This window comes from Natator depressus, chromosome 5, assembly GCF_965152275.1.
Source record: "Natator depressus isolate rNatDep1 chromosome 5, rNatDep2.hap1, whole genome shotgun sequence".
Classification (NCBI taxonomy): Eukaryota; Metazoa; Chordata; order Testudines; family Cheloniidae; genus Natator; species Natator depressus.
In genome coordinates this window covers 12,556,105-12,577,356 of record NC_134238.1, presented here as the reverse complement: position 1 = coordinate 12,577,356, position 21,252 = coordinate 12,556,105, and the positions used below count along the sequence as shown (strand labels likewise).

The following is a 21,252-nucleotide window of genomic DNA, read 5'->3' as shown; positions in this document are numbered from 1 at the left end:
AGACTAACCAGACAGCTTTCTATCAAGTCCCAACTTCCTCCTCCTTCCCTCCCTTTTTCCCCAGTTGATCTAATTCAGTAAAGCAGAAGATACCTGGTACAGACATTGAACCAAACATAAAACTGCTTGTTTGCTGATTAGGTCGCCATCTGGAGGTCATTTACCAGTTTTAGCTCATATTTATAAAAATACATAGAAAAGGAAGCCTTGTTTTTATTATTCAGCCTTACAGAAAACAGAAATATACATACTTTTTACAAAACTAAAGCTATGAGAAACCCTCAAAATCTGTGCGTCTGGCAGAAAGATGGCAAGTGTGCAGGCCCCAACAGTGTGGAATACGCCACCATGTTTAGAAACCCAAAAAGTCTTTAAAAAAAAAAAAAGTGAAGTCCTTTTCCCACACAGGTGACTTTAGGTAAATCGGCGTTTGCTGGGCTCAGGTACTGACAGTGCCATCATGTCCACTTTACTGGAGAACTCAGCCTCAAGAGCATTCTAGAGGAGAAAGAAGCAAGAGAAATCAGTGGCAATGCAAATAACTTTTACATCATTGTTAGACAACTATGTCTCTAACGGTCTACCCCATTGGACATCATTTGTATGCATTAACCCAGCTGACTGAAAGAGCATTACTGGTGTGGGATGTTTATCAGTACTCAGTACAGAGCACAGTTAGTTGAGAATATAATAGCATTCAGCAGCTCTTGAACAGAGAAAAATGACTCATTATAAACAGCCAAAATTAGCATTACTAATCCAAATGATGACCCAAAAAGATATACAGTATTCTTAAATATTATGACAATGTTGCATTGTTCCCAGGACAATCTCCAAATATCAAACCCTAATAAAGCATCCATTGTTTATGGACTATAACAAGACAAACTTGTTTGTTATACTAACATCTAGAGAGCTTATTGCCAGGAACCTAAAAGGCTAAATCACAGTAATTATTTCCAAACTGACACCACTGGTCCATGCTGTGTGATCCTCATGGTCCTTGGAATGCAACATTTTTAGAACCAAGCAGCTGGTGAACAGGGGGTGAATAGAGAGACCATGACACAATCTCTTACAATGTGATGCACAGAACGTGAATGTTGGAGAACCTTGTACTCTTTGTTTTACTGAGATTAACATACAAATTTCACACGTATGCACAAATGATAGTCATATGTGGTTGGCTTCCCATCATGCTCGGAAGGATTACTAGACACAGATAGGCTACCAAAGCAAATTACTAAGGTGAAAAAACTCTCACCTGAAAAAGCCCTACCAGTGGTAAAGAAGGATCAAATTCATGAAATAAGTGCCTCACCATTGATCCTAGTGGTACAGTCCAAAGAGAAGGATGGTCTCATAACTGTGATCCTGACTGTATAGGGCTTTAATGATTATCAACACCTTCAATTGCATCTAGAAGCAGATAGGAAGCTAGTGCAAAAACTAAAGCACAGGTTTTATGTATATATTGGTCCATGACACTCAGGAGGAGGGCAGCTGCAGTCCCATGTGGACTTCAAAAGGAAGCATATACACAGCACTTAGCAGCAATCAAGCCTGCAGGAGACAAATGCATGGATGACCATTGCGCAGTCTGTTTTATATAGAAATGGCCTTACTCCTGTCCAGCAGCTGATTAAAAAATGCATTACGGGCCACAACTACCCTCTGAGAATCCAAGAGCAGTGAGTGATGTATCCAAAAGGGCCTAGAGACTGCAAACCATTTTAGCAAAAAGCACCCTCGAAAAGTGGCGCAAAACTTCCGCACAGTTCTTCAAAGCTATTTAGGGGACTAACTTCCACTGATTGCAGTGAGAATAAGGCATCTAAAGAACTCTGAAAAGCTGGGCCTTCCTTCAACATCTGTTCCTCCCTATCAACAAGAATCACTTCTATCTAATCTGAGCCACGTTTATACCCAGATCTTTATCTCTGGAGAGCATCAAGATTAGAATCTGAGGCAGATGAACCCGAACCTAACCATCAGCTACGTTGGAGTTTTAGATGATTTTTTTCAGGAAGTGACAGTGTCCATTTAAATCTCTGTAAGTAACAAAAGCTCCTACCAGCTCCCGCTTTGCTTCTTCAATCTTCACTCGAGCAAGAGAAGGATTCTAAAAGGAAGAAAAATGGCACGTTAACTGCAAGTAGCGACAGTCCTATTTCAGCTTGAAAACACAGAGTTTCTCCTCACCCAAAAGATTTTAATAAAGGGTAGGAGAGGAGTGGGGGCTAAACAAATGGTCTCCATGCATTCCCCCAAGATGCAAAAAGTGCTGCAATTAAAGATAGAAAAACCCCAAATGTAATGGATTTTGAAAGAGCTGTTACGAGGCCTAATGTTAAAAGAAACATCTCCATGAAATTTGCAAAACTGTTGATCAAGAGAGCCTGGCTTTAAACATTTCCAGCAGTGTTTGCAGCCCAGACACTGAATAGGAAGGTGCCCACATGTGCACATAGCCTGCTTGTAGGAACACTCCTCGCCCCACTCAGCATCTCAGGCACTCAGCCAGTGGTGAGAGAAGCACAAAGGCTGAGGGGCAGGGGAGGCCGAGCCTTCCACATTCACTGAAAGCAAGATAGGGAAAATGGGAAGATTAAAAGCCAATTTTGGTGTCTCGAGTCCCTTGACAGAACCAAGCAAACTGCCTCTGGGGACTAGGATAGAGCCAGGCCCCACCCCTTCCCCAGGAATGACACAGCAGGAAGCTTTCTGTTTTTGTAGCAGGGGTAGCAATGGTCATCTAAGGCCGTGGGTCTCAACCAGGGGTACACAAACCCCTGGGGGTACACAGAGGTCTTCCAGAGGGTATGTCAACTCATTTAGATGTTTGCCTAGTTTTACAAAAGGCTTCATGAGAAGCTCTAGCAAAGACAGAACAAACTAAAATTTCATACTGACAATGACTTGTTTATACTGCTCTGTATGCTATATCAGTGTTTAACAACCTGGGGGGGGGGGGGGAGATCACGATTTAGTTTATAATTACATGGTAAAAATTTGAAAGGAAGCAATTTTTCAGTCATAGTGTGCTGGGACACTTTTGCATTTTTATGTCTGATTTTTTTAAGCAGTAGTTTTTAAGTGAGGTGAAACTTGGGGGTACGCAAGACAAATCAGCCTCCTGAAAGGGGTCCAGTAGTCTGGAAAGGTTGAGAACCACTGATCTAAGGTGAGAGAGTCAGGCCTGCAGCAAGGATGTGTGTAGTGGGGAACGCACGGCAAGGAGCGGGTTGGTGAAGACAAGAAGGATGGTCTAGTGGTTAGGGCATTAGCTGAGGACCTGGACTCAGTTCCCTGTTCCAGCACAGATTCCCCATGTGACCTTGGGCAAGTCACTTAATGGCTCTGTACCTCATTTCCCCATCTGGGATAGGGGATAATAGCACTTCCCTACCTCACAGGGTGCTGTGAGGATAAATACATTAAAGATTGTGAGGCGCCCAGAGACTACAAGAATGGGGCCAGATAAATACGAGAGGTAGAACTGTGAATCAACACATAGGTTCATTTAATAAATCACAGTGCTACCCCCCAATTGTTACAGCATCTTCCTTATGTCCAAGAGGGAGAATCCCTCACTGATTTGAGAAAGGAACATGAATTGCTTCTTTCATCCACTTGCAGAGGAGCTCTGCAAGTGCTGCAGTTAGATTGTCCCCCGACCAACACATACAGGTGACCTGTCCACTTCATACAAAGCAAGGGTTTGGATACCTCTCACGTTGTGGATCTATAAACTACTGTTGGCTCTAATATCTTTGAATTACTGTACAGTTCTTTACAGAGGTTCCCTTAACTGAACTCCAACTACTACACAATGCTGTAACCATTTATACGGCTACATACATGAGTAACAGTAATGGTGGTATGTACCAGCAGATTCAAAGTTTGACGTATATACCGTTTAAAATTATTGATAATCTTTGAAAAATAACCGTGCCATAGACTTTTGTTTTCCTCTCAACTTTTCCAGATAATTCACCTGATGCCTAGCTTATCCAACCAGTTTATTTGCGTTCGATTCCCATGCATTATGGTAGGAGAGAGCAAAATCTATCTATTGAAACTATTTAAACAGCCTTCTGTTTAAGCAAAATCCTTCATCTAGACAATTCATTAAGGGACATACACAGAGTTCGGACACAGCACAACTGTCAGCCTGTCAACTCCATTGCAACAGAATTTATTTACATTTTGATGTCTGTCTACATATAAAGTATTTCAGCTACAATCACAACCTCCACCCCCTGAAGTTAATTTGACAGTGAAATTAATGCTTAAGTATAGCACCTAAAGAGAAAGTTATTCCATTTTCTTATATATGCACATACACGTTTAGGATACTAGAAGATAGTAGTAGTAGAAGAAGAAATAATTACAGGAGTTAAGTCCAAATAGGACTCCAGTTTCTTCTTCAAAGGCACAGTCTGTTGCTTTAGTTCAGTCAGTTTCTGTGAACACAGCAAAGCACCAGGTTATATTTCTGCAATCTAATTTGGTATAAGTGATGCAAATCGGTAAAACAAAGCATTTATAAATTTCCAAATGTTTTATTCTGTATAGATTTTAAGGGAGCCCATTGTTGCTGTAATTCTGATTAAGGATCTATAACTCTTCCCAGGATTTAATATTCCAACAATTTTATTTAGTCAAATCCAGTTAAGTTTTATATTGAAGTAAAAATGCAAATTTTTGTATTACCCTTATGAAAAAATACAAGGTCTTTAAACACAGTGTACCATTTGATGGCTGTTCGCTGGTCTGTGTGAAAGGAGGTGTTGATCTCAATGTAGAACCCAGTGGACAGGTGTCCACGTCACAGAAAAACAACTTCGCAATGGGTACTACCTGAGACCCTTGCTGGTGATCTCAGCACAGGCCAAGACTGAATAGATCATGAAGAAATGAGTTACACACTAACACCTAGAGGCTGCCCTGACAGAACAGGGCTGAGCCACATAGGTGGGACAGTGTGGGGAACCTTCCACCACCGCTTTTGGTGCTGTACCCATTCAGTGCACAAAGGAAAGAATTAACTCTTGAGGGTTACTGATCAAGCAACTTTCACCAGCACTAAAGCTATTTTAAAAGTCAAAGATAAACCTATGATGCATTATGATGCAGTAATTTACAACCCCTCCACCCCAAACATTTGTTCTGCACTCTGCAAAACAGATAAAAACACTGTCAAGTCAAACTTGCCCCCATATTTAGGCTCTATGAGAAAACAAAAGTTTTACAAAACCAAGACCTACACAGAAGTTTATGATTTTTTTAAATTTAAGATTTAAATGGGAACATTTTTCAACCAGCATTTCTCCTGCAACATTTTGCAATCCAAATATGCCAAACAATGCTAGTTCATGACATCCACAAAGTGAAACTGACTAGACTATATTCATCATTCAAACTAACTAACAAGCAAGAAATAAAAACAACCTAAATGGCAAAAAGCACATTTCAAGTTTGGAATTCTCTCGGTTATGGTAACACGGTGGTATTAGTGTTGTGACAGTAGAAAGAACAGACTCAGACAGACATCATGTGCAGCAGCAAAGAGCTGGACAATCCACAATTAGAAACACAGGAAACACGTTTTTAAAAAATGAAAGTATTGTGACAGTGTCCCTTTAACAAATTACACCATTATTGTCTGATGTAGTCACAATTATATCCAAAAATGTTATATTCACATAAAACTGGAGGTGGCCTCAGGATGTAAAATTTGGATCACAGATTAGATTTTGGACACCCCCACACATCAGAGGCATTTGTATGTGGGATGTTGGTTTGGGCCCATCCCTAACATACACATGTACTCAAGTATCCATATGGAGAAATGTTATTTCCTTAAACTATCCAAACAAATGCTGATTCACATGCACCACTTCAGAAATGTCCCTCTTGTCACAACACACCCACCTCTGAGAGGCTCACTAATGACTGATGTGTCAAGGAAGGATCCATCCCGCTTGCCGAAAGCTGTTCCTACAAGAGAAAAAAAACAGTTCACAGTTTGTACAGCACACCCTGCTCCTCTACTGAACAGACATTATTCATCACAAGAATTTAAACAGAAAATGCATAGAGATATTTTGATGCTTACTTGTATTTTAACATAAGCAGGCAAAAAGAAAAAAAAGTTAACTATAGCAGGAATTTAGGGCTGTTTTAAGTGCTAATCTCCAAGCAACTTTAACTGTGGAGTCAGTGGCTAATGAAACATGCATAAACAGCAATATACCTACTAGAAAACCAGCATGACTAGAGCATTCAGAGAGGACATGAGTAGGTTTACCTAGTAAAATGTCATCATACTAATAAACATTTATCCCTCAAAATTGCCAGACTATCGTACATAGTCATTCTGTCAAAGTGGCCTGTAACACTCACCCTTACTTGCATCACAAGGGGGTTGAGAAACTTTATTTCTCATATAGTGCTTAACTAGTCCAACATTGGGTTTCAGAATCAGTCAAGTAACCAATATGCAATGCACGTTACACTGTACGACTACCAAAATCATGACACTGGAAGAGAACATGCTCTCTGATATCATCTGTATAGACAAATGTGAAGAGTAATTCCAACTATAATCCATGCTTATACATTTTTAAATTTATGAAGGTTCCGCAAATTTATGAAGGTTCCTGCTTTGAGCAGGGGGTTGGATTAGATGACCTCCTGAGGTCTCTTCCAACCTGAATCTTCTATGATTCTATACCAAGGAACACTGGAAAAAATAGTTATTTTTCTGTTGAATAAGAGCAATGGGGGACCTGAATTTACTCACGTTTAACTGTTGCTTTAAGGTCCTCCAACACTTAAAGCCCACGTGTAACTTTGACTTTAGTTGGACAATTCATGTGAGTAAAAAGCTACATACTTGCTTAAGTATTTGCATTTGTCCTCCCAGTATACAACTAAGGCTACATTTTTGGCACAGCAGTGTTCATGGTAATCATTAAAGTCAATTTAATAAAGCCACCATTGTGGGGTGAGCTCATTCTTCAACCCCCACACCCCCAGACAGTAACCTTTCTGTGAGTATGGTTCCTCCTATCCTCCCCCCCCCCCCCGTTGTGAAATGACTAAATATTTGTATGACAAAATCATAGCCTTATATATGATTAGCAGGAACTTCCCTAACTTTAAAATATTGGGGCAACTACTTGCCACCCCACTCCAGCAGGGGACACATTCAACCCCTAAGGCCTCTGTTACCTTTTAAGCAAAATGATCCAACCATCACAACATCCATCCACTTATCCCCAGCTCTGCAGGAAAGGCGACTGGGGATCAGTTACAACCAGTTCCCTTCAGGGACCAACCATACTTTATTTCCAAGTGTCAGCTGTAATAGATTCCCCCTCTTGGAGGCTAAGAAGCTCCAAAGATGTCTCTAACTAGTAGCGAAACCATACATTTTGGGGCCCACTTTGACATAATCACATATTCCTTTAAGAATACTGGTAGAAGACTTTTATCATCAACCTCTGCAGCCTTGATCCTGAATTTAAAGTCCTCAGATTTATCCTTCAGGAACTTCATGTTCTGGGTTCGGCTGTCAGCTTTGGCTTTTTCTGTTGCCAGATGTTCTTCTGTTTTTTTAAGGTCCCTTTAAGAAGAAAATTGTGGTGAATATATGTGGCTTACTAACCTTCAGCCAAATTAACGCTCTCAAGTAAATACCCACAGGAAGGACAAAGTGAAGCAGAAAATGGAGTTGCACTCAGTCTCTCCACCAGCTCAGTCTATTGGTGGGATGAGATTTCCACGTGCACAGATACCCCACAGATTCCCAAGACCCTAGGATATGCCTACTGATAGCAGGGCATCTGCATGAAAACTCTAACAACCGCCTGGTGGGTCACTATACTAGATTAGTTAGTGGAGAACCTAGGAATACAACTGTTAAGTGACTTAACTAAAATCACGCAGTGCAGTAATGGCAGAGCTGGGACAAGTACACAGGAATGCTAGTTCTACAACATTAGCTATGCTGCTGCTGCTCTCAGTGCCACAATAGTTAGAGTTTACTGTAGTGCCCCTCACTGTAGTATCCAAGCACTTCAATGTAAATTAAATCTGCATGGTGAGGTCGCTGGTGGACTTAGTGGAATTTTATAATCTTTTGGTTAAAGAAGAATCTCCTTGGGAATCTTTTTTGTTCTAACCCAGTCCTTTATTTTTACCACTAAACAACACTGCTCATGCTCAGAAAAATATGCTCACTTTGAACCTATGCACAAAGCAATAAATGGGAGATGCAGGCACGTACTTATGAGCACTATTCAACCCACAATATTTAAATTACATCATTGTAGGCTTGGGATTTTTAAACCTTTTTTGACTATTTGAAGTAAATTTGCTGCAAGGACCTTGACTAGTGGTTTAAATTGCTGTGAAGTAGAGCAATATTGAACTGAATGTTCAGATATCCTGGTTACTGTTCATAGACAATAAAGTTGCTGAGAACAGGGGACCAGCAAACCCCATTCAGCTCTTTCCCTTTCTCCCCCACTACTCACTCTTTGAGATGTTTTTCCAGCACCAGAGCTGCAGTTAGCTTTTTCCTAAGGCTGGTCAATTCAAGCTCCATTTCTCTGTTTCTCGATTCTGTCGCATGTAAATCTGAGGTCAAATCATTGATAGCGGAGATGAAGCTAATGAAACAAGAGATTTCATTGATCTGTTTAGAAGTCAACTCTGCTGAAGCTCAGGGTTATATAATCACTTATTTTCTTTCACACTTTCCATAAACTTTTCTCAAATAATGGCAAATCTGATAGGTCTCTCTAAGCTATCTTACAATCCAAATAGCTATGAACTTCTCTAAGCCAGTGTTTGACAATGTACATAAAATTCAAAATAGCTTAACATTTTAATTGCTATACAGCTCCTTTTATCATGAAGCATTTCACAAGCTATAAACATGCACTAACTGAACTGCAACCACTTCTGGGACAGATGATGGCATGCAGCCTGAGCACACCCCACTGCACAACAGCTGGAGTAGGAAGGAGAGGAACAGAGGCAGAAAGGGACATTTTAGCTAAAGGCACATGGAAAACCCCTACTTTTATTAAGAGAACCAGACTGAACCTCATTTTCGTATGGTTTCACTTGAGAAATCTACGCAGGGTACACAGCTAAATACTCAATTTAAATCTCTCCAAAAGGATGAAGGGCTGGGCAGACCCTGGCAGGTTTTGGGGAATCAGATTTGAAATAATGAGGTGTCCAACCCATGGCTCTTGCGGATGACTACATTAAGGAAAAGTCTATTTAATTATGAATTGAAAATGCAACCCCTGAAACTATACCCTGCAATTCTTCAGAAGCCTCTGAATCAGCCAAACACTGCAGCTGCCCAGGGAGCAGCTACGGGTCCTTCCCTGCTGCAAGCGCTCAGCAGCGCCCCTGCTGGCCACCTGCTGCACCACAGGAGTAGGAGGTGACAGTAACATTGACTACTCCATTGCCTGCTTCTTTGCTGGCTCTGGGGGCCCCAGGAAGAGCATGACAGCAACTAGACTGGCTCCCTCTGTGCCTATGGCTAGCAAAAGATGGCTCCCACCTCCACACACTGACTCAGAGCAACCCAAGAGAGGGGGAAAAGAGGAGAAGCTGGGAATGAGCAGCCAGTTACAGCTCCCTGATTCTTTTGCTGAGTCCAGGTTAGAGTAGTCTGGGAGCTGCTGTAAATTGTGCCAGCTAGCATAAGAGCCCCCAGGGAGGGACCATATGCCAGCAGGGGATAGCTGGAGTGCAGCATCCTTCAACTACTCCCTCTCCTCACCCCTGACCTGCCACAGGGAGTATAGGGAGGGAGGAGTAGGAGATGGCCATTTCATCTCTACATCCACTGGGAACTCCTCCACCCCAGAACTGCAGGTGCTTTCCACTCCCTTTGTGCTGCATGAGTGGCACAGGGCAGAAAGTTGGCCCCAAAGTACTGATGGTGGCCTCAAGCTGAGAAGGTTGGACACCACTGACCCAGACTTCAGCAAACTGTGGAAGAATTACCTTGCTAGGGAAGTGTCCTTTGTTTCAAGCGCCATTGCACTATCTACCAATGCGTTCAAATAGCTGGTGCCTGCACTAGAGAGACTGTTGAAGGAAAGATTCACACTCTCCATGAGAAGATCCTGTAGATAGTTGACTGAAAAACCAAATAGTTACCTTCATTTAATATTCGTCACAGGTGTGCATGGGACTGTACACATTTAGAATACACAGTCTCTGCTTCAAGGTGCTTACAGTCTAATCAGACACAAAAGACACAATTTAAGGTTCAATGTGCTGTGCTCCATTCTGTAAACATAAACAATCTATTGGATGGATCTTAAAAAAAAGAGTCCTACAAAAAGTGAAAACTAGGTCAAATTACACAGGATGGATATAAAATAATAACACAGGTATGTAGGGACAAAATTAGAAAGGCCAAGGCACAAAACAAGATTGAACTAGCTAGCAACATAAAGGATAACACAAAAACATTCTACAAATGCATTTACAGCGGTTCTCAAACTGTGCATCAGGACCCCAAAGTGTGTCGCCATCCCATTTTAATGGGGTCACCAGGGGCAGCATTAGACTTGCTGGGACCCAGGGCTGAAGCTGAAGCCTGAGCTCCACCCCCACCTGGGGCGGGACGCAGGCTGCGGCCCCTTCTCCCACCCTGGGTCATAAAGTAACTTTGTTGTCAGAAGGGGGTGGCGATGCAGTAAAGTTTGAGAATCCCTGAAGCAAGAGGAAGACCAAGGACAGGTTAGGCCCTTTACTCAATTGGGGGGGGGCGGGGGTGCAGCACGGGCAATAACAGAAAATGTGGAAATAGCAGAAGTGCTAAATGACTTTTTTTGTATCAGTTTTCACCAAAAAGATTAGTAGCAATTGGATGTCTAACATAGTGAATGACAGTGAAAATGAGGTGGGATCAGAGGTAAAAATAGGGAAAGTTAAAAATTACTTAGACAAGATAGATGTCTTCAAGTCACAAGGGCCTGATGAAATGCATCCTAGAATACTCAAAGGAGATATATGAGCCATTAGCAATTATCTTTGAAAAGTCATGGAAGAAAGGAGAGATTTCAGAGGACTGGAAAAGGGCAAATATAGTGCCAATCTATAAAAAGGGAAATACAAACAACGTAGGGAATTACAGACCAGTCATCTTAACTTCAGTATCCAGAAAGATAATGCAGCAAAGAGTCCTGTGGCACCTTATAGGCTAACAGACGTATTGGAGCATAAGCATGCATCTGACGAAGTGGGTATTCGCCCACGGAAGCTTACACTCCAATACATCCGTTAGTCTATAAGGTGCCACAGGATTCTTTGCCGTTTTTACAGATCCAGACTAACACGGCTACCCCTCTCATACCAGAAAGTTAATGGAGCAAATAATTAAGCAATCAACTTGCAAACACCTAGAAGATAATAAGGTGATAAGTAACAGTCACCATAGATTTGTCAAGAACAAGTTGAACATAATAGCTTTCATTGACAGGGTAACAAACCTTCTGGATGGGCGGGGTGGGAATGGAAGTGGTAGATGTGGTATATCTTGACTTTAATAAGGCTTTTGATTCTGTCTTGCATGACCTTCTCGTGAACAAACTAAGGATGGAGCTATTATAAGGTGGGTGCATAACTGGTTGTAAAACCGATCTCAGAGAGTAGTTATCAGTGGTTCACAGTCAGGCTGGAAGGGCATATCAAGTGGGGTCCCGCAGGGATCAGTTCTGGGTCTGGTTCTGTTCAATATCTTCATCAGTGATTTAGATAATGGCATAGAGAGCACAGTTATAAAGTTTGCGAATGATACCAAAGTGTGTACGGTTGCAATTGCTTTGGAGGATAGGATTAAAATTCAAAGTGATCTGGACAAACTAGAAGTAAATAGGATGAAATTCAATAACGACAAATGCAAAGTACTCCACTTAGGAAGGAAAAATCAGTTGCACACATACAAAATGGGAAAAGAGTGCCTAGGAAAGAGTATTGCAGAAAGGGATCTGGGGGGTCACTGTGGATCCCAAACTAAATATCTGTGAGGAATGTAACACTGTTGCAAAAAAAGAAAAGGTCATTCTGGGATGTATTAGCAGGAGTGTTGTAAGCAAGACACAAGAAGTAACTCCGCTCTATTCCGTGCTGTTTAGGCCTCAGCTGGAATATTGTGTCCAGTTCTGGACATCACATTTCAGGAAAGATGTGGACAAACTGGAGAAAGTCTAGGGAAGAGCGACAAAAATGATTAAAGGTTTAGAAAGTATGACCTATGAGGGAAGATTGAAAAGATTGGATTTGTTTACTCTGGAGAAGAAAAGACAGGAGACATGATAATAGTTTTCAAGTACAAAAAAAGTTGTTACAAGGAGGTGGGAGGTAAATTGCTCTCGTTAATCTCTGAGGATAGACAAGAAGCTAGGTTGGACATTAGAAAAAACTTCCTAATTGTCAGGGTAATTGTAAGCACTGGAATAAATTGCCTAGGGAGGTTGTGGAATCTCCATAATTGGAAATTTTTAAGAGCAGGTTAGACAAACACCAGTCAGGGATGGGCTAAATAATACTTAATCCCGCCATGAGCATAGGGGACTGGACTAGATGACCTCTCGAGGATCCCTTCCAGTCCTATGATTCTATGATTCATTGGGAGACTACACAGGGAAAAAAAAAAAAAACCAAAAAAAAACCAAAAACATATTTTTTGGGAGCGATTAGGAAAGAAGAAAGAAATTCTCCTGCATACAGTATCGGAATTCTTATGATATCGTAAAATTATAGAATCCTACCTAATTAAAACCTTGCAAGTGATTTTTATTAGTATATGAAATGTTAAAATAAAAATGATTACGGTGGCCTGAGCTGTGGGGTTGCTCGAGAAATACTGATCGCTGTTCTCCATTTTATCCAATGCTCACGCCCTATGATTAGCTAAGGAGTTGCTAAATAACATAGCTGCTGTTTCAGAATCCTAAATTGCTTCCTTTAGTTAGAGATTAGCATTGGCTCAGACACTTGAGATCAATACTATCCCTGACCCCCACCCTTGCACATACAGTATCACTATTTCAGTGCTGTGCCATCTAGCTTGGCAGTGTAGGAAGTTTAGCAGCTAAGCTGCTTGTCAGTCTTTACAGCCTGCTCAAGTTGATTTAAGAAACTGTTGTGGGCCAATCTGATGTCACTTTTGGGAGAAAAGTATTTGTGTACGCAGTGTATGACAATATATAGCTGGATTTCAGGAAAACCCTAGCCTATTGCTACTTTTTTACACTTTTTATAAGATATTACAGTAAATAGAAACCCAAACCCTATAGTGTCACTTAGAAAAAGGCGTTTTTACTGTAACTGGAGTTTGAAGCTCCACACTCACCTTCTGACTCATATTCAGCAGTCTTCTGTTTCATGTCATCTATCACTAGGGAGACATCCCTGTCTCTGGTTTCATTGCATTCCGCAAGTTCATATAAAATATCAACAGTCCGTGAATTCACTTCGTACTGTGGAATGGGTTGATCCCCAAATGTCCTTTTTAGCCATAAAGTAACCTGCCAGGAAAGTGGGAGTAAAAAAGGTAAATGGTTTAATTTAAGGAACTGGAATTAAATATCAGGCAAGAGACTGGAATGTAGAGCCATCAACCACAAATCTTACTCCTGTCTGCGGGGTTTTGTCTACACTATACTTTTTGAGGAGGATCTTCCATTGTTGCACTATCATTGGTTGTAGCAATGGTAGAAGCGCAAATGTAGACTGGAAGCACAGGGTTCATCCCCAAATTTAGTCTGCTGATTGGATCATTAGCTTCCCTGGCCCTGGCCGGGTACTGATGGGGAGCACGGCATGAATGCTTATCCATGCCACCCTTGGCAACCATGAAGGAGCACATAAAGCTCACATGCAACGTGGGATAAGATTTCAGGACAACACTCTCAAGACAATGAAACAGTAGACAACATCTGGTAAAATCTAACAGTCTGGAATTTCCAGTACTATACAAAACTGTTTGGCATGCTAACACAGATAAGCCTAAACAATTTCGAAGGTACATTGTGGTTAAATGCAGTTCTTTAATTCATATTTAAAGAAATTTTTTAAAACCATAATTGGCTTTTAGGCAACCCAGTTACCTTGCCAGCAAGTGGTGTTAAATATAGTTTTTCTTCAGAATTCAACTGTAGCCTTGATTAGAAGCTGTTTGGCTCATCTGCTCTAGCCAGACAAAGAGGCAGAACACACTGTGGCTCCTGTTGCCATAGTATCTCAGCCTCCCACAATGTTTAATGTATTTACCCTCTCAACAGCCCTGTGAAATAGGGGGATGTTGTTATTCCCATTTTAAAAAAGGACCAGATCCTCACACTTCCTCCAGGGACATTAGGACCCTAAATACCTTTAAGGATCAGGGGTCTAATTGATGTGCCCAAGGTCACAAAGGAAGTCTGTGGCAGAGTAGGGATTTGAACCTAGGTCTCCCAGATCCCAAAGCAGAGCCCTAATCACTGAACTATTCTTCCTGTCAGGTTAGCCTGAAATGGTTTTATATTGAATTTAAATGTGGTATGAATCCACAGAAAAAAAGCCCAGAAAATGGGAGACTTAACATCAGCAGTGATTTCAGGTTACAAACAAACCACATGAACACCGCAGCATGAACTAGACACTTCATAAACAAAATCCTTGGAAAGAAGTGTGAGATTTTAAAAAGTCATTTCAAAATATCTTTATGAAATCTAAAACCCATTTTCATATCACCCTTGTTCACCTCAACAGACCAAGCAGAACTTGGAGAGTTCAAAAGGCACACTCTTTTTTCTGTACTCCCACCAGAGTAGAATATTGACCTTGAGCTTTGTACCTCTCACTTAATCAGTGGCCTTCATCCTAAATCATACTGGAGAAAGCAAGGTTATAGCCCTGGGGGAAAAGCCAGACCTCCTGGAAATGTACAGCAATGACGTTTTATTGTAGTGAAATATTACAAAAATTCCAGGGGTCCATCGACAGACGATGGAATGTATCTTCCTGACAGGAACCTGGCACAACATAATGTGATGCTGGCAAACCCAGTGCTAGCTCCTGACAAAGTCCCCATAAGTCTCAATGGAACACTGACAAAGATGAGCCAGACTGAATCCAGCTATGTATATGGGTTAGTATTGTTTACAAGAATTATAAGAATGTGTTTAGACTTTATTGAATGCCTGTGAGTTGCTGCCTGCATTAATTTCATTTATAACATCTGTATCCCATATTGTAAGGTAATATTTGAGCATTTGTATTGTGAGCCTCTCTGACTGTAAATAACCAGATAGTAGAAAGACATGAACCAGTGTGAAGTGCTGGTTTCCAACAGAAGGTGTTACATCCTGCCCTACATCCTACCGATGGACTATTGTGGGACATTAAAGAGGACAAAAGACGTTGGTTGTTTTGTCCCCCTCATTTTAAAGACAAGCCATGCAAGTGGATTCCGCCGATCAGCTGAGTCTGCAGCTCAGAGCACAATGGAGGAGGGGGAGAAAGACACCTAACAAGAAGGAACTGGATCTCTATGCTGCTTAAAGTCTGAAGGGCAAAGTTTTCTAAGCATAAACCAGAGGTCCACAGCCTCTTAGCCTGGTTAGCCCTAAAGCAGTAGTTTTCAACATATTTTTATTTGTGGACCCCTAAAAAATTTTGAATGGAGATGTAGACCCCTTTCGAAATTCAACCTGTAATTCGTGGACCTCTACCATAGAAGTCTTAGATTGAAAACTGACTGAACAGAATTCAACTATAAATGTTGCGTGTGCTTGGCACAGCATTTGACGTAGTGTGAGAAACGGTGCTAAACAGTGGGCTTCTATGGTAATGACAACACTTCCAGGTTTTGACATGCATGTGGGGGATTCACATACTTTTGATTGAAACTTTGTTTTCATAGTATCAGAGGGGTAGCCGTGTTTGCCGCTTTTACAGACCCAGACTAAGAGTCCTGTGGCACCTTATAGACTAACAGACGTATTGGAGCATAAGCTTTCGTGCGTGAATACCCACTTCATTGGACGCATTTCGTCGGGTATTCACCCACGAAAGCTTATGCTCCAATACGTCTGTTAGTCTATAAGGCGCCACAGGACTCTCTGAAAATAAAGCAGCAGTCACCTTTTGCAGACCCTTTAGATATAGTCTGCGGATCCCCCAGGGTCCTAAAGGACATATAGAACTTGCTGAATAGAGAAGCTTCTATTATCTTTGGAAACTTAAGACTGTAACTCATCTGGATGTGTATGTTCAACTGTTTTAATTTTATAAATAACTCTTGTTTCCTTTTCCTACTTAATATATTTTCTACAGTTTATTATAAAATTGGCTACAAGCATCATCTTTGGTGTAAGATCTAAGGGTCTTGGATGAAGAGGGGTAAGTAACTGATCCTTTGAGACTGGGTGTAACCTGAATATCACTGTGATTCTTGGTGTAAGGAACCATCTATCACAAAGGTAAGCTTACTTGGATGGCAAGATAGTGCCCAAGGGGACTGTCTGTGACTGCATGTTAAGGCTGTATAGCATCTGAGGAGCTTACACTTGATAATTGGTTGGTGTAATCTAATTATAGAACTCTCAGCCAATTTGGTGTTTGTGCTCTGCTTCCTAACAGTCTGCCCTGAGGCTGGTACTCCTGGTTTAGAATCACTGCAGGCAGCTTTACATCAGCAAATCACAATTTTCTGACACATAAGAAATACTGTTGGATCATATTAAAGAAGTTCTGTATTAAAAATCACAAATGAGTTTGATTCCCCATAGTTTAAATTCCAGGGTATTACTAATTAAGAGGTCTCTTGGTTTTTGGTCTCTTGTTTTTACTATTTCTCTCCCTCTCTGTGTGAAACTTGCAAGCTGCTAATTGTGTTAGTACATCCTAAGACAGAGTCTGTTCTCAAAGCAACACTTTGTAACAATAGAAACAGCACACAGAGACTCCCCGCCCTTTTGTTGTATTTATCTCGCTTTGTTAACAATTGTGATTAAAATAGAGATAGAGGATGGATGTTTGGTGTGGATAATAACTGAATGATCAGGGAGGTGCTAGCCTAGGAATCTAGTGTCCATCGGCCGAAGAAGGCATCAAGTGGAAATAATCAGAGGACCCCCGGACGGCAGACTGGAATCCACCTAACAGCCTCAAGGATGGGAGAACCAAAGAACAACACGGAGCCGTCAGAAATGTACCATCTGCTGATTAATTCAGCAACAGCATGATGAAGCAATTCCCATAGACTGGCATAGGAAGAAATTCCTATAAAAATGGACTCTAGAAAGTAAGAACTTTGGGGTCTGATTCTGCAAACCAACTTCCAGGAGCGTCAGATGTGCATCTAACAAGGCCCTGCTCCCTCCTCGTGTCCAGGCCACCTGGTCAGTGGCTTGGCATGAGCAACTCTAAGGCTGGTAACTATGATAACAACCTTGCAGAACCTGTATCTGTGTGTGTGTATGAATGAATGTGTGAATAAATATGAAATTGAATGGAATGTTATAGCTATAACTAACTGCTTACTATGATTCTTTCTGTATTCACAATAAATGTGGCATTTTGCCTTTTCTTCTTTAATAAGATCATGCTGGTTTTTATTTTATTGGTATAACACCATCTTAATAGTACAGTACCTTAAACCTACCAAGGCTACCAGCCCAGACATCATTTAAGGCACACTGAATTAGGGCTGACTACTTTTTTAATGGGACTTTGTTTTGTTTTAAACATTCCCCTTCCTTTCTTCTGGTTACAACCATAATAAGAAAGAAGGGTTTTTTGGTTTAATGCTCCATACAAACAGGAGACAGGAAAGCACTATCTAGGAGACAGGAAAGCACTATCTAGGATAACATAGGTGTACATCAGCCTGTGCTACTGAAGTGGGATGTGGAATCTGCATCCCCTGTTCTTCCTGAGCACATATCTATTTCTCTACAAACTTTTGTGCAAAGCACAGTGTCTAGTTAAACACAGCTCATAAGCTACAGAGTTCCTCTCCCCCAAAATAGTTGAGAAGGGTCAGGGGGCTTCAAGTAAGCCCAAGTGACCCTACCCATTAGTAAGTAATATACAGAGTATATTATGAATGTACCCCTCCACATTCCATAGGATGGATGGATATTTGTGGCACACTTGGGGGCGGGAGGAAGGAAAGGGGAGAGAAGGCCTTGAGGAGATTTGGGGCACACAGTGGGGATTTGAGGCACACACTAGGAGCAAGGGAGACCACAAGGGGAGAATATTTAGCGTACACACCAGGGAGCAGGAGAGGCCTGGGATGGGAGAATATTTGGTGGCACACACCGAAGAGAGGAGGCCCATGGCAGGGGCACAGAGTGGAGATGGAGCACGGGCTGGGGGGGGAGGCCCATTGTGAGCACATGGAGGGGACAGGGGCACAGGCTGGGGGTCCACTGAGGGCACACAATGAGGACAGGGGCACGGGCCAGGAAGGTGCCATTGGGTGCACACAGCAGGGACAGGAAGGCATTGGGAGCATATATCAAAACCAGGGCATGGGCCAGAGGACCACTGCGGGCACACAGCGGGGAACTGTGGGGAAGCTGGGGCAAACATGGGGGGGGGAGCCATCAGGAGCACATAGAGAGGAGCTGGGGGGCATGGACTTTGGGGAAGCAGAGGCAAACCCTGGGGGCCATTGAGAGCAGACAGTGGGGAGCTGGGGGGTGACAGCCTCGGGGGAAGCGGGGGAAAACACGGGGGAGGGCCATTGGGGGCACAGAGTGGGGAGCTGGGGGGGGTGACAGCCTAGGGGGAAGCAGAGGCAAACCCCATGGGGGCATTGAGAGCACACTGCGGAGAGCTGGGGGGGGGAGGGGGTGACAGCCTAGGTGTAAGCAGGGGCAAACACTGGGGGGGCATTGCGCACAGCAGGGAGATGGGGGGGTGACAGCCTAGGGGGAAGCGGGGGGCAAACACCAGGGGTCCACTGGAGGCACAGAGCGGGGAGCTGTTGGGTGACAGCCTGGGGGGAAATGGGGGCAAACATCAGGGGGGAGCATTGGCAGGGCACAGCGGGGAGCTGGGGGGAGGGTGACAGTCGGGGAGGAAGCGGGGGCAAACCCCGGGGGCCACTGAGAGCGCACAGGGGAGAGCTGTGGGGTGACAGCCTAGGGGGAAATGGGGGCAAACACCAGGGGGGAGCATTGGCAGCGCACAGCGGGGAGCTGTGTGGGGGGGGAAGCTGGGGCAAACACCGGGAGGGGGCCATTGGTAGCGCACAGCGGGGAGATGGGGGGGTGACAGTCAGGGGGGGAAGTGGGGCAAACCCCGTGGGGGGGCATTGGGACCACACAGCAGGGAGACAGGGGGAGGGGGGAAGCGGGTCAAACCCCAGGGAGGGGGGGCATTAGCAGCGCACAGCGGGGAGATGGGGGGGTGATGGTTGGGGTGGGAAGCGGGGACAAACCCCGGGGGGGGCACTGGCAGCGCACAGTGGGGAGATGGGGGGTGACAGTCAGGGGGGAAAGCGGGGGCAAACCCCCGGGGGGGGCATTGGGAGCACACAGCGGGGAGACGGGGGGAGTGGGGAAGCGGGTCAAACCCCAGGGAGGGGGGGCATTAGCAGCGTATAGCGGGGAGACGGGGGAGGATGACAGTCGGGGGGGGGGAGAAGCGGGGGCAAACCCCGGGGGGGGGCATTGGCAGCGCACAGCGGGGAGACGGGGGGGTGACAGTCGGGGGGGGAAGCGGGTCAAACCCCGGGGAGGGGGGACATTGGCAGCGCACAGTGCGGAGATGGGGGGGTGACGGTCGGGGGGGGGGGAAGCCCGGCAAACCCGGGGGGGGGCATTGGCAGCGCACAGCGAGGAGACGGGGAGGGGGTGACGGTCGGGGGGGGGAGAAGCGGGGGCAAACCCCGGTGGCGGGAAGGCCTGATGGGGGAGACCGTGGCTGCGTTGCGAGGAAGCGGCCAGGGGGCGTCGGGGGCCAGGAGCCGGGGCGGCGGGGGGAGGTGGGGGCTCGGGGACGGAGGACGATCCCGGGCGGACTCGGGCCGGACATGCTCCTCTCTGCGGGGCCCCGCGGTGACCGTTACCCGTCTGAGCTTCTCCTCCATCCCGGCCTCCGCCGCGCTGAATCCCGATTCCTCCCACCTCCTTCCCGGCCTCCTCCGCGCACGGCCCCGACCGGCGCAGCGAGCGCCCAGGCCCGCAGAGATGACCTCACGGCCGCGGGGCTTGCTGGGAGTTGTAGTTCGCAGCCGGTGTCCTTGTCTCAGGCCCCGCCCCCTCCCGAAACCACGCCCAGAAGGGACTGGCAGGCTGGTGGCAGCTCCCATTGCCCCAGAGACGGCACACGAGCTGCCTGGGCTGTGACCCGCTCTCTGTCTGCAAGGAGGGGCCTCGCCTTGCTCGGCCTGGGGCAAGAAGAATGTTGCAGAATATGCAAAAAAAAACCCATGTCACGGTACAGTAACAAGTCCCCAGCAGGGAACCTGTCACTATGTCAGCTGTAGCTCACGAAAGCTTATGCTCAAATAAATTGGTTACTCTCTAAAGTGCCACAAGTACTCCTTTTCTTTTTACAGTGTAGTCAGATTGCTAAAACGTGTTATCAGGTCACAATACAATGGAACAATGCCCTGAAAAAAGTCACCATAATATAGGATTTGGACATCTTGAAGAAAATAACATCACACCATGATATGATGTTGCCCATCTCCTCAGTACCACTAGCCGCTATGAACACATCTGTCAAGGTTCCTTCCCCACTCTGAACTCTAGAGTACAGATGTGGGGACCTGCATGAAAGACCCCCTAAGTTTATTCTTACCAGTTTAGGTTAAAAACTTCCCCAAGGTACAAACTTTGCCTTGTCCTTGAACCCTATGCTGCCACCACCAAGCGTGTTAAAGAACAGGGAAAGAGCCCACTTGGAGACGTCTTCCCCCCAAAATATCCCCCCAAACCCTACACCGTGTTTCCGGCGGAAAGCTTGATAAAAATCCTCACCAATTTGCATAGGTGAACACAGAGCCAAAACCTTGGATCTTAAGAACAATGAAAAAGCAATCAGGATCTTAAAAGAAGAATTTTAATTAAAGAAAAAGTAAAAGAATCACCTCTGTAAAATCAGGATGGTCAATACCTTATAGGGCAATCAGATTCAAAACATAGAGAATCCCTTTAGGCAAAACCTTAAGTTACAAAAAGACATAAAAACAGGAAT

At 44.1% G+C, this 21,252-nt stretch overlaps 1 protein-coding gene across 3 annotated transcripts; it reads right to left on the bottom strand.

Annotated features, from left to right (window-relative positions):
• Positions 1-203: 203 nt before the first annotated feature.
• Positions 204-20,230, bottom strand: HAUS1 (HAUS augmin like complex subunit 1). Of its 3 annotated transcripts, XM_074953885.1 has the most exons (9): positions 20,120-20,230; positions 13,406-13,580; positions 10,045-10,180; positions 8,547-8,681; positions 7,510-7,633; positions 5,938-6,003; positions 4,395-4,466; positions 2,075-2,122; positions 209-498 (listed from the first exon to the last, which is right to left on the bottom strand). In XM_074953885.1, exons 1-9 carry the CDS (start codon positions 20,138-20,140, stop codon positions 415-417), a joined length of 861 nt encoding a protein of 286 aa, XP_074809986.1. In that variant the 5' UTR covers positions 20,141-20,230; the 3' UTR covers positions 209-414. The 3 variants fall into 3 exon arrangements, with proteins under 3 accessions (XP_074809987.1, XP_074809986.1, XP_074809985.1); XM_074953886.1 differs by lacking the exon at positions 4,395-4,466 and having other exon boundaries at positions 204-498; XM_074953884.1 differs by lacking the exons at positions 209-498; positions 2,075-2,122 and adding an exon at positions 4,104-4,119 and having other exon boundaries at positions 4,360-4,466.
• Positions 20,231-21,252: the final 1,022 nt, after the last annotated feature.

What these genes read in the sequence shown, in the direction of transcription:
- HAUS1 (XM_074953885.1), bottom strand. Translation starts at nt 20,140, where the DNA reads ATGGAGGAGAAGCTCAGACGG. An exon ending in TGGAGGAGAAGCTCAGACGG is followed by an intron (nt 13,581 to 20,119) that starts GTAACGGTCACC and finishes CTTTCCTGGCAG; the next exon opens with GTTACTTTATGGCTAAAAAG. An exon ending in CCTATTTGGACTTAACTCCT is followed by an intron (nt 2,123 to 4,394) that starts GTAATTATTTCT and finishes TCTTCCTTTTAG; the next exon opens with AATCCTTCTCTTGCTCGAGT.